The 13535-nt window shown below is 34.7% G+C and overlaps 1 protein-coding gene across 1 annotated transcript in view; it reads right to left on the minus strand.

Annotated features, from left to right (window-relative positions):
- Positions 1–1487: 1487 nt before the first annotated feature.
- The window catches only part of LOC117339229, a 44405-nt gene continuing 32357 nt past the window's right edge, over positions 1488–13535 (minus strand). The window contains exons 2-5 of the mRNA XM_033900705.1: positions 7312–7470; positions 4616–4767; positions 2949–3062; positions 1488–2534 (exon numbers count right to left, since the gene is read on the minus strand). Of these exons, the coding sequence (XP_033756596.1) occupies positions 2265–2534; positions 2949–3062; positions 4616–4767; positions 7312–7470 (695 nt within the window). The 3' untranslated portion in view covers positions 1488–2264. The remainder of the gene's footprint in view (positions 2535–2948; positions 3063–4615; positions 4768–7311; positions 7471–13535) is intronic.

A 13535-nucleotide genomic window follows, 5' to 3' on the forward strand; every position in this document is an offset into this window, starting at 1 on the left:
AGTTTAAAGTCTTCTTGTCACCTTTTATTGTCTTGGATTGCTAGTTTAAAGATACCTAATTACATTATATGAGCTTAGAACAACTAATCAACTTTTTTTTTGTAATTGAAACAAGAAGGCGGAATAATTTTGCTCTGGAAGATAGAATTTGCACAATTTGTAACAATGGAAAAATTGGAGACGAGTTCCATTATTTATCAGACTATACATGGACTTGATTTATCAGTAAGAGAAAGACTTAGGGGATTACTTCTGTACCAGAACAAATGTAATGAAATCCTTAATGGGTGCTAATGATATTGACTTACTAGAAAAAACATGTAAATGTATCCGATTTATGTTTTCGACTATCTGTACTCCATCAACAAGTTTATCAATGTATATGTGTCTTCAATTGTGATCTCCATTATTGTATAGGCATTGCAATGTTGATACTCCATTTTCAAGAGAATGCTATAAACTTTAAAAAAAAAATGAATCTGATTTTTTTTATTGATATTAAGACCACTGGATTTTGATCAATATCCTTTAACCAGCTTTAGGATTCTTATCAATATCCTGTTATCAGGTATAGGAATCTGATCAATATCATGTGGAGTTTATTTGATATCTAAAGATTTGTTTTGTGAAATCGTTTTATAAGTGTTTTAATCAATCGTTTATGTTGTAGGTAACATATGTTTTAAATAAAATTAAAAACGATATACAATATGAATCGCAATATTATATAGAATGTAAATAACAAAATTTTGGATTTTAAAGCAAAATATTTTAAATCGAATACAAAACACAAGATATTAAATATTGCAACTTTTTACACAGGGACTCGGTGCCAAGACGCTGTGTAATACAATATACCACGCGGGGGGTCATATTATATTGTCCGTTACAAATGAGTTTTAAAGAGGCTTGCCCGCAGAGAGATCAGAAAAATTGGCTAATAGAAAAAGATTTTTTACACATGACAGATTGTTGGAATTGTTGAGTTTTTCATTTTATTTTCCTTATAAAACGCTGAAAAGTGATATTAAAACCTCATTTTTTAAATATCATTTATTTAATCGCAACCCGCAATAAGTCCCCGCTATAAAGTGGAGTCTAATTTGATTGACACATCAAAGAAACAAGCACGTGCACAGTGCCGCACAGTGATAACTTCAAAGGCAGCGGCGATTTACAAAGAAGATTTGCCGTTATATTCCATACATTTCCCTCTCAGGTTGAGTTTTAAAACGTCTTTTAAATACATATTCTGTAATTGTTTTCAAGGAATAAAGTCGGAAAGCCTCTAATTTTGTCACATAGAAACGTGTACTGAAGTTTATTTAGTGATCGGAGATGTGCCGTTTACCGGTCCGTCTGCGGGTAAGCCTCTTTAACTGTACGTACAGTTTTATCTTGTCTCCTTCGTTCTGTTGTTAATTGGGAGATCTACATTATCACAGCCAGTCATAGAATCATTTTGATGGATAACACTAAATCAATCGATACATAGTATTGTTTAATAACACAATTCGTTGTTTTATATCCGCATACGAGTGTTTAGCACTATGTATTACAAACTCATGCCTCAGTACATCGATAACTACGTATACATGTATAACAAAGCATTGTAAAACATTTCTCCTCCTCTATAATGCCGTCCAAGCTTGCTTGTGACGTCGATTTGACCAACCGAGTCAAGAACCTAGACAGGTTTCTCAAAATTCACCGGTTTGGGACATCTCATCTATCTGCTAAATGTATGCTTTCAGACACGTTCAAACAAGCCATCCATTTTATTTGTGACCTCTTCTTGGGTATGGCTTCTTCACATATTGTTCTCAAAATTTAACGTCTTATAAACACCGGAGAAAATATAACCACCCCAAAAATGCAATTATTTACAGTATGATTTCATGAAGGATGCGGAACAGAATGGTTCAATGATCAAACATCAACGCTTTTTAATCTAAATTAAAGACAAACACGGCGAACGTTTGAATTTTCCTTGAAGAAAATTATTAAAATTCACATCTAGTCCGTACAACATGCAATTACAGGCATTCGGTAAGCCCCTTAGTGTCAGTGGAAGTATCCGTGGTCGTTGCCCCACGCGATACTCATCTCTTCCATCAAGCAAAACACCACAAGAGTCTTTCGAATCTGCAACGTACTTTTACCAATTGTGTGCTTGGTCGTATAGTGCAAGACCACAGGCAGAGAGCTTACATTTGTAGCAGTTTTTCCATACACGGAGTTCTACTTATCAAACATTTTAATGATCACGTTGTTGGTGTAGTAGACACTACTGGTAAGGGAGTTGTCCGTCGTCTTCTGTTCCGGAATATACGCCTCAACCTTCGGAACCGCCTCATGTTCATCCCTTGTGCGGGCGCGGTCATATTCGGAGATGGCGTCACATCGTTATCCGGAGGCAGGACTGGGATCGGGACTGCCCGATTGTCCGTGGGACAAAGCCCGTCAGTGACTTTGATGTCGTCTATGGCCATGTCGCCCTGGTAACCACGCCCTATTATCGCCTCAAACACAACCTGTAACAGTTGCAGAGAATGTTATATATCTCCAATACTTATATATATGTACTAATATTTCTACTGACGTCATGGAAAGTCACGTTGTTACGACTACATATTCAAAAATTGTATATACATGTATCTTTGTTAGAACTGATACCGTACATGAGCAAAACCAAAATCACAGACACACGTTACGATGCATGGAATGGTCTTATTGTGTAAGGTGTCATTCTTTGTGGGTCTATACCAAAAGATGTTTTTCAATACAGGTATTGGTTAAACTTTCTTTGATATACCAGTATGAAAGAAACACGAAACTGATACTAAGACATTTTTATGCTTTACCCGGTATTAAGGCGGTTTTATACTTTATCTGGTGCTAAGATATTTTAATACTTTGTCCGGTATTAAGATACTTTTATATTTTACCTGGTAACCGATGCGGGCTAATTGTTCCGGGATAGCAAGCCGTGCCACGAGCCAGACGTCACCTTGGTTACCATGTGTTCTCCATACTGACCGCGTGTCTTCAACAGAATCCGTCTGAATGGAATAAAGAAATTGTATTTAATAAATATGTAAACCTAAGTACATAATTATTGTTAATAATTAAGTGTGTGCTGGCTGTATGCTAGAGGTTGTTTTACGAATATTTTGTTTTAGCTGTGTTTTGTTCAGAAGTGCCTGCAAAAAACGCCAATTTAGGACATTCATTATTTTGTGGAACATATTATTATACTCTATTTGCTGGTATTATAAAGTGAGACTTGTTCGATGCTCGGGGACATATCTGGTGGTTCCGTTCTAACAGCATTAGTTGTCATATTGAGGATATAACTTAGTCGAGTTAAACCTAGATTTGCATTGCACATTTAATTTGTAGGTGTCATCGATGGAGCAGAAGGTGTTTTATGAAGTTTCAGGAAAATTAAATGATTAATGACGTCAGTTGAGCGAGAACGTTGGTTTGGTTTCGTACGTACGAAGGAGTCTTTTCCTACATCGACTGGCTGACTCTGTTAGAATGACGTCGAATCATAACAGAAGCAAACCTTTTAATCCATTCTTTTTCACTTAAGTATAGGCATAATGAGATGCTGATCAGGTTCCACCTGGATTTTATGGAATCTCCTGGTCCTGCTATCGTTTTCTAGTAACTACCATTCTGTCTTCTGTGTTTGTTATATTTTTATGGAATGCATTGTAATAAGGGTCTATTGTGCCTCCCCATCTAGATTTTGGTACGTCTTCTAAACCATTTTAAGTTTCCTCTTTCGTCTCCTGGGTATCAATATCTATGGTTATTAGCGTAACTGTGGGGTTCATACAATGAACAGCTGTAAGATGTCCCTAACACCACTGACGAGTCCTAGAGGGACGAAACAGCTTTATGATGTCCCTACCATCACTATCGAGTCATAGAAGGAAGAAACAACTGTATGATGTCCCTAAACAGCAGTTTTGATTAATTTTAACTCTACTGTTTCCAACTCTTAGTTTTTATTGAAAGGTGTAATCTTGTGTGTCTTGTGTAAATTCTTCTGCATCGGCGTAAAGCGACGAGAACGAGTATTACCGATGGTAAATCACCCGTGGTTTTGTGTAGGGTTACCGTAGTATATCCAATGTACAGCCTTATTAATTCTAAACAGTAACATACGACCACACGGGAGCGTCACCTTATAATATAGATGGTAAAGTGAAACGTATCCACGGTAACATTATAATGTACTATACAGCAGCATAGTATGAATATAGCTGGTAAATATACGAACAGTAGCTATGAATATAGCTGGTAAATATACGAACAGTAGCTAAGGGTCATACTGAGCATTATCTGACTGTGGATTGTAAATGTACGAATGGTAGCTAATGGTCACACAGAGATATCTGACTATGTACTAGTACGAATGGTAGCTAATGGTCACACAGAGATATCTGATTATGTACTAGTACGAATGGTAGCTACAAAATGTAATGGTCAAACGGAGATATCTGACTATGGACTCGTACGAATAGTGGCTAATGGTCACACGGAGACATTGCCTGACCATGGACGGTAGAGGTCCATAAGATCGCTACACAGTGTATGTTACCTTTGTATAGACGTTGAGAGTGCCAGTTGTCCTGCCGTACATATGGTAGTAGAACTCCACACACTGCATAGTTAACGCGCGGTATTTTACGGATTTCAATGACGCTGTTTGCCCAGGTCGTCTGCCCGAGGCCTCTATGTACATAAAATGCCCTGAAAATAAAAAAAAACAACAAATTCATATAACACTTTATACATGTATAACACTTGTTGATATTTACAAAGATATCACAAAGACATAAACACATTACCATACGGGCAATAAAACATAGAATTCTCGTTTTCTAATATTTCCTAAAAGTTTCCTCTTCATTAAATAGGTTCTTCCAAAACAACTGCTTCTGGTGTTACTTGTAATGTACTAAGGGAGGTAATAAAGAAAGTTTAACCGATTGAATGTGTGCTATACCATATATGAAACAACCCGAGAAATTCCGAGTCTGACTGTATGCTCATCTATACATTTTATTGATAAAATACCTCTCTGCGACTAATTTGGCTAGAACGAAAATAGAACACACGTTTACAGACCTGAAGACAAAAGATAGATATATGTAGGTCGTCAACGGTAGTTTAATATCAGAACGATGTTTTGAATTGCTAAGCCAGGGTCGAAACACAGGTGCCTGACTCCCTTTATAAAATAATAACATATAAGAGTACATATAATCTCATTTATATGTACTCTTATATGTTATTATTTTATAAAACGAGTCAGGCACCTGTGGTCGAAACAGAGGGTTATGATGTCCGCATCATTCACTTATTGTTAACAAGTATTTCTGTTAAATATATCAGTAAGTATACAAACAGAATCATTCTTATCATGACATAGAATGGGGTTGTAGTCAGTGATACAGCAAAAATAGTATTGTCTAGAACACGTGTAGGAGCCAAAGTGACGTTGTACAGGTGGTGACACTATCATTAGACAACAAAGAACTACCAAACTAAACTTAAATGTAACTTGTTCATCATCAGATAAATTCAAGATATTTCAGTCAATCTCTACATTAATGGTTAAAGATGATGATATGATGACCAAAGCTGACAATATTCTACGATATTTTAATGAAAAGTAATGAACCCAAAACAACACTGATATAAGCTCGGATGAAACATCACGCAACGAAGAAACGCTTTATAGTAAAACCAAGGCGTTATAACAGATGCTTTACAGAACAAAAGGAGAATAAAAAGGCTTGGTGGTGAGAAACTGAAAGATGGATGACTCTTGGTAAATAAATCGTCGTGTTGAATTAAACAGCTGCTCATCCACTCCATAAAAACCAGGTATTTAGTTCAGCACGGCCAAGGAAGAGCATGTTATTTACTGAAGCAGACATGCACACTACACCAGACCCCGTGGCCGTGTCTTGGTGTTAAAGGCACTGTAATGACATGCGCTATAAACGACTGTCAGGTTTGATGTAAACACACACAAATGTAACCCCAGTAATCACACTCATTAGACACAAGGTCTCAAGTCAGGCTTACGTCGTTTGTTAACGAGCCATTAGAGAAAATGGCGCCAAGTATTTATAAACATTTTGGTTTCAATGAAAAAAAATAAACTAAACGAAAGTACTTTTTGTTGATGTTTTAAACGAATGACGGAATTATGAAACAGACTATATTTATGTCTACCAAGTTTTTCCCGATTACATTTCATCTTCGTAGGTAGCGAAGAAAAGACCCACTAGAAAAAAACTGTATACTGGACGTGGCATTTTGATGGTCTCTTTTACGTAGTACGAACGGATAGTGGAAAGAACAACGAATTGAACCACAAAAGTTTTCAATAATAAATGTTGTTTTTACTAAATTTATGGATTCTACCGCATTAAATTTTTTATTGAATATTCAGATATACGTATCAGGTTTTGATTTTAGATACGATAACTTTGAACACTATTTACACTTTATGTTATAGTAAATACACAGCACAGTCAAATTCATTTCTTGATATATGCTTACACTGTGATAGTGATAGTAATTCGCTGAAATATTCTACTTTTAACATATCTTACTCAAACTTTAAATTATTTGTTATCATTATACAATATATACTAACAATACTACCTACATACTGTAGCGGTTAACTATCGGGGGAACTACTTTTTTTCCTATCCTGTTCATCAGTGTATGTACCGATTTAAGACGTACATGTATTCATTTTGATGACGAAGAATCATCGTTCTTTGTACAGTTAGCGATAATATGACAGGTGTGACATGTGACGTCAGAACCGCTTTTTTCGTCTGGAACACAATGCCCACTTCAGCATTTTAATTAAAATCACAACTTTATTAATACCTTTTGACATTGAGCCTAATGAGCACAAAATATATTCAAAGATCAAAATAAATTAGTTATTGCCTCTGTTTCTCATTGGGCAATTCTTCTTTGGTCGAAATAAAGAAAAGAAAATATATCAGGAAAACTTCATGCAAGGCGGAAATAGATAAATCAGTCTATCAACAAATCATGAAAAACAAAGATCAAATACAGAGCGTCTCGGCACCTGTCATTTGAGGTGAAATGCAATCCCATGTTGAGCGGCTTTTTTGTTCGTTAGAGACCAAGGATACAACACAGGGGAAACAAACAATCTCGCTTCTTTTGCTCATGACCATAATACCTTTGGTGGTGCAATACGCGATGACGTAAAGACAATGTTCTGTTATGCTGACTTACCCCCGGTTTTGACTCCACACGTGTGGTCCCCCGTTGGGCCTGTATTACTAGAGGGCGTCTGGACGCGTGCCCTCAGCCAATTAAAATCGTCGGTTTCATTTTCTTGGGAAAATCCACACACATCTTTGGTCTCAAATCCGCAGAAGGTTTGAGTTTTAGCTGAAAAAAGAAAGATGCATTAGTACTATCATTTAAAGTTTTTAATAACGACATGCAAAGATATTTTAGGCATTCTTGGAATGCTGTAATACATTTAGGGGAGATAATGCATGGTACCGTATTACTCTACATATGTATTCTTACGTAACTCGCGCACGACACGCGCTTCCTAATTGACAGTTCCAATGATAGGATGCACATGTAATGCATTTCTACAACTCGACACCTAAAGCTGAAAAAGAGTTCGAACACGTAAAGTCAGCAATCCTTTCGAAATGCGGTCAAGGCCGCAATATTTGACAAGTGGTGAGCAGAATTAATTATTCTAAACAACTCTAGACTATAGCGACGGCTACTTGGCGTCGTTTTGAATGCTACAATGTATAATGTATATACAAAGATTATAAACAAGACGAGATTGCGATTACGTCGTAGGCCGTAATCCTTAGCGTTGTTAGATAAACGGAACAGCATTGGATGCAGAGATTGAGCAGACTATGCTGAGATTCTGCACGTAACAGCAGTTCCGGGGAATTAAAGAGGCACTTGGTCCCGTGTTTACTCTGTAAATGATATAGTTACCGTTATGTAAAATGAAGCAAGAGATGATCAAAGTAACAAGTAAAACATCAAACAAATGCAACCATGTCGGATGGAACTGACAAGTGGCACGGGAGAAAGTGTCTACAGGGTGTTTACATATACCAAAATAGAATCGAATTTAATCTCAAGCAAGGTAAAAATGAAGTACCAACTGTCAGAATCAATCTTGTAGTTTTGTTTGATGCCTTTTCTGTCTAGTTATGTCTAAGTATTATTAACACTAGCCGAACTGACTTGTTCACTGTTTCCAACATCAGTGTACATACCTTGTCGATTTATTTACAATATCGGACACTTAACACCTCTGTATTAATTACTGTTGCTCTTGTTATTTGTGTGATGAAGGTGACAGTGTAGACATCGAAACCTCAAGTTCAACCCCATTTATTGGTTATGATATGCCAAGTTCCCTTCGCATAAGTTAATCTTTCAACAAGTCTAACGCTCCTCTTATATATCACATAAGGTTCCAAGATACTCTAAAAACTCAAAAACAGGCCGATCTCGAAAATAAGCCTATCCTGAAAATACGCCATTAGTTTCTAAAGAGCAAATGTTACTTGAAAGTAGGCCTTGTTTGAAAATAGGCCTTATATGAAAATATATCATATAACGTTAATCCTGCATAGTGTCCGACAGTGTCCAGAAGGTACCTATATCAACGATAATTGATACTTAACGGACCGTTGGAGTTCTGTATATAGGTAATTGATACATATCGTAGGAGTTCGGTATATAGGTAATTGATACATATCGTAGGAGTTTGGTATATAGGTAATTGATACATATCGTAGGAGTTTGGTATATAGGTAATTGATACACATCGTAGGAGTTTGGTATATAGGTAATTGATACATATCGTAGGAGCTCTGTATATAGGTAATTGATACACATCGTAGGAGTTTGGTATATAGGTAATTGATACATATCGTAGGAGTTTGGTATATAGGTAATTGATACATATCGTAGGAGTTTGGTATATAGGTAATTGATACATATCGTAGGAGTTTGGTATATAGGTAATTGATACATATCGTAGAGTTCGGTATATAGGTAATTGATACATATCGTAGGAGTTTGGTATATAGGTAATTGATACATATCGTAGGAGTTGGTATATAGGTAATTGATACATATCGTAGGAGTTTGGTACATAGGTAATTGATACATATCGTAGGAGTTGGTATATAGGTAATTGATACATATCGTAGGAGTTTGGTACATAGGTAATTGATACACATCGTAGGAGTTTGGTATATAGGTAATTGATACATATCGTAGGAGTTTGGTATATAGGTAATTGATACATATCGTAGGAGTTCTGTATATAGGTAATTGATACATATTATAGGAGTTTGGTATATAGGTAATTGATACATATCGTAGGAATTCTGTATATAGGTAATTGATACATATCGTAGGAGTTTGGTATATAGGTAATTGATACATATCGTAGGAGTTTGGTATATAGGTAATTGATACATATCGTAGGAGTTTGGTATATAGGTAATTGATATATATCGTAGGAGTTTGGTATAAAGGTAATTGATACATATCGTAGGAATTCTGTATATAGGTAATTGATACATATCGTAGGAGTTTGGTATATAGGTAATTGATACATATCGTAGGAGTTTGGTATATAGGTAATTGATACATATCGTAGGAGTTTGGTATATAGGTAATTGATACATATCATAGGAGTTTGGTATATAGGTAATTGATACATATCGTAGGAGTTTGGTACATAGGTAATTGATACATATCGTAGGAGTTTGGTATATAGGTAATTGATACATATCGTAGGAATTCTGTATATAGGTAATTGATACACATCGTAGGAGTTTGGTATATAAGTAATTGATACACATCGTAGGAGTTTGGTATATAGGTAATTGATACATATCGTAGGAGTTCTGTATATAGGTAATTGATACACATCGTAGGAGTTTGGTATATAGGTAATTGATACATATCGTAGGAGCTCTGTATATAGGTAATTGATACATATCGTAGGAGTTTGGTATACAGGTAATTGATACATATCGTAGGAGTTTGGTATATAGGTAATTGATACATATCGTAGGAGTTCTGTATATAGGTAATTGATACATATCGTAGGAGTTTGATATATAGGTAATTGATACACATCGTAGGAGTTTGGTATATAGGTAATTGATACATATCGTAGGAGCTCTGTATATAGGTAATTGATACATATCGTAGGAGTTTGGTATATAGGTAATTGATACATATCGTAGGAGTTTGGTATATAGGTAATTGATACATATCGTAGGAGTTTGGTATATAGGTAATTGATACATATCGTAGGAGTTTGGTATATAGGTAATTGATACATATCGTAGGAGTTCGGTATATAGGTAATTGATACATATCGTAGGAGTTTGGTATATAGGTAATTGATACATATCGTAGGAGTTGGTATATAGGTAATTGATACATATCGTAGGAGTTTGGTACATAGGTAATTGATACATATCGTAGGAGTTTGGTATATAGGTAATTGATACATATCGTAGGAGTTCTGTATATAGGTAATTGATACATATCGTAGGAGTTTGGTATATAGGTAATTGATACATATCGTAGGAGTTTGGTATATAGGTAATTGATACATATCGTAGGAGTTTGGTATATAGGTAATTGATACATATCGTAGGAGTTCTGTATATAGGTAATTGATACATATCGTAGGAGTTTGGTATATAGGTAATTGATACATATCGTAGGAGTTTGGTATATAGGTAATTGATACATATCGTAGGAGTTTGGTATATAGGTAATTGATACATATCGTAGGAGTTTGGTATATAGGTAATTGATACATATCGTAGGAGTTTGGTATATAGGTAATTGATACATATCGTAGGAGTTGGTATATAGGTAATTGATACATATCGTAGGAGTTTGGTATATAGGTAATTGATACATATCGTAGGAGTTTGGTATATAGGTAATTGATACATATCGTAGGAGTTTGGTATATAGGTAATTGATACATATCGTAGGAGTTTGGTATATAGGTAATTGATACATATCGTAGGAGTTTGGTATATAGGTAATTGATACATATCGTAGGAGTTTGGTATATAGGTAATTGATACATATCGTAGGAGTTTGGTATATAGGTAATTGATACATATCGTAGGAGTTTGGTATATAGGTAATTGATACATATCGTAGGAGTTTGGTATATAGGTAATTGATACATATCGTAGGAGTTTGGTATATAGGTAATTGATACATATCGTAGGAGTTTGGTATATAGGTAATTGATACATATCGTAGGAGTTTGGTATATAGGTAATTGATACATATCGTAGGAGTTCTGTATATAGGTAATTGATACATATCGTAGGAGTTTGGTATATAGGTAATTGATACATATCGTAGGAGTTTGGTATATAGGTAATTGATACATATCGTAGGAGTTTGGTATATAGGTAATTGATACATATCGTAGGAGTTTGGTATATAGGTAATTGATACATATCGTAGGAGTTTGGTATATAGGTAATTGATACATATCGTAGGAGTTCTGTATATAGGTAATTGATACATATCGTAGGAGTTTGGTATATAGGTAATTGATACATATCGTAGGAGTTTGGTATATAGGTAATTGATACATATCGTAGGAGTTGGTATATAGGTAATTGATACATATCGTAGGAGTTTGGTATATAGGTACTGATACATATCGTAGGAGTTTGGTATATAGGTAATTGATACATATCGTAGGAGTTTGGTAATATGTAATTGATACATATCGTAGGAGCTCTGTATAGGTAATTGATACATAATCGTAGGAGTTTGGTATATAGGTAATTGATACATATCGTAGGAGTTTGGTATATAGGTAATTGATACATATCGTAGGAGTTTGGTATATAGGTAATTGATAATATCGTAGGAGTTTGGTATATAGGTAATTGATACATATCGTAGGAGTTTGGTATATAGGTATTGATACATATCGTAGGAGTTGGTATATAGGTAATTGATACATATCGTAGGAGTTGGTATATAGGTAATGATACATATCGTAGGAGTTTGGTCTATAGGTAATTGATACATATCGTAGGAGTTTGGTATATAGGTAATTGATACATATCGTAGGAGTTTGTATATAGGTAATTGATACATATCGTAGGACGTTCGGTATATAGGTAATTGATACATATCGTAGGAGTTTGTATATAGGTACTTGATCGTAGGAGTTTGGTATATAGGTAATTGATACATATCGTAGGAGTTTGGTATATAGGTAATTAATACATATCGTAGGAGTTTGGTATATAGGTAATTGATACATATCGTAGGAGTTTGGTATATAGGTGATTGATACATATCGTAGGAGTTTGGTATATAGGTAATTGATACATATCGTAGGAGTTCTGTATATAGGTAATTGATACATATCGTAGTAGTTCTGTATATAGGTAATTGATACATATCGTAGGAGTTCTGTATATAGGTAATTGATACATATCGTAGGAGTTCTGTATATAGGTAATTGATATATATCGTAGTAGTTTGGTATATAGGTAATTGATACACATCGTAGGAGTTTGGTATATAGGTAATTGATACATATCGTAGGAGTTCTGTATATAGGTAATTGATATATATCGTAGTAGTTTGGTATATAGGTGATTGATACATATCGTAGGAGTTTGGTATATAAGTAATTGATACATATCGTAGGAGTTTGGTATATAGGTAATTGATACATATCGTAGGAGTTTGGTATATAGGTAATTGATACATATCGTAGGAGTTTGGTATATAGGTAATTGATACATATCGTAGGAGTTTGGTATATAGGTAATTAATACATATCGTAGGAGTTTGGTATATAAGTAATTGATACATACCGTAGGATTTCTGTATATAGGTAATTGATACATATTGTAGGAGTTTGGTATATAGGTAATTGATACACATCGTAGGAGTTTGGTATATAGGTAATTGATACATATCGTAGGAGTTCTGTATATAGGTAATTGATACATAGGTAAAAGGTAAAAATAGTTTATTCAAGTGTCACATGTTTCAATACAATACATAAAATACAGTTTTCATCACTGAGTTATTAAAACACCCGGCCGATTTCGACCTATGAGACACTGTCATATCATCATCTAATAAGAGCTATGCATTAACTAAATTTAAGAAATACATGCTAAAATATTCTAAAGTATTGTCACATTTGCTTACAATATATTACAATTTTAAAATGTACAATAAACCTGATCCAATTCATAAAATATTCAACTATGATAAAATCAGATAAATCTGACACAATTTCTAAAATATCTCACCCTTAAAAGCATTGCCGTCTTCTGTACATTTTATATAAAACAGATGATAATGAGCACTGTAGTGCATTATTATTCATTAAATATATAAGTTTATGTTGGGAGTCAAGCTCAAAAAAA

The sequence above is a fragment of the Pecten maximus genome, chromosome 12 (assembly GCF_902652985.1).
Source record: "Pecten maximus chromosome 12, xPecMax1.1, whole genome shotgun sequence".
In the NCBI taxonomy this organism is placed as follows: domain Eukaryota; kingdom Metazoa; phylum Mollusca; class Bivalvia; order Pectinida; family Pectinidae; genus Pecten; species Pecten maximus.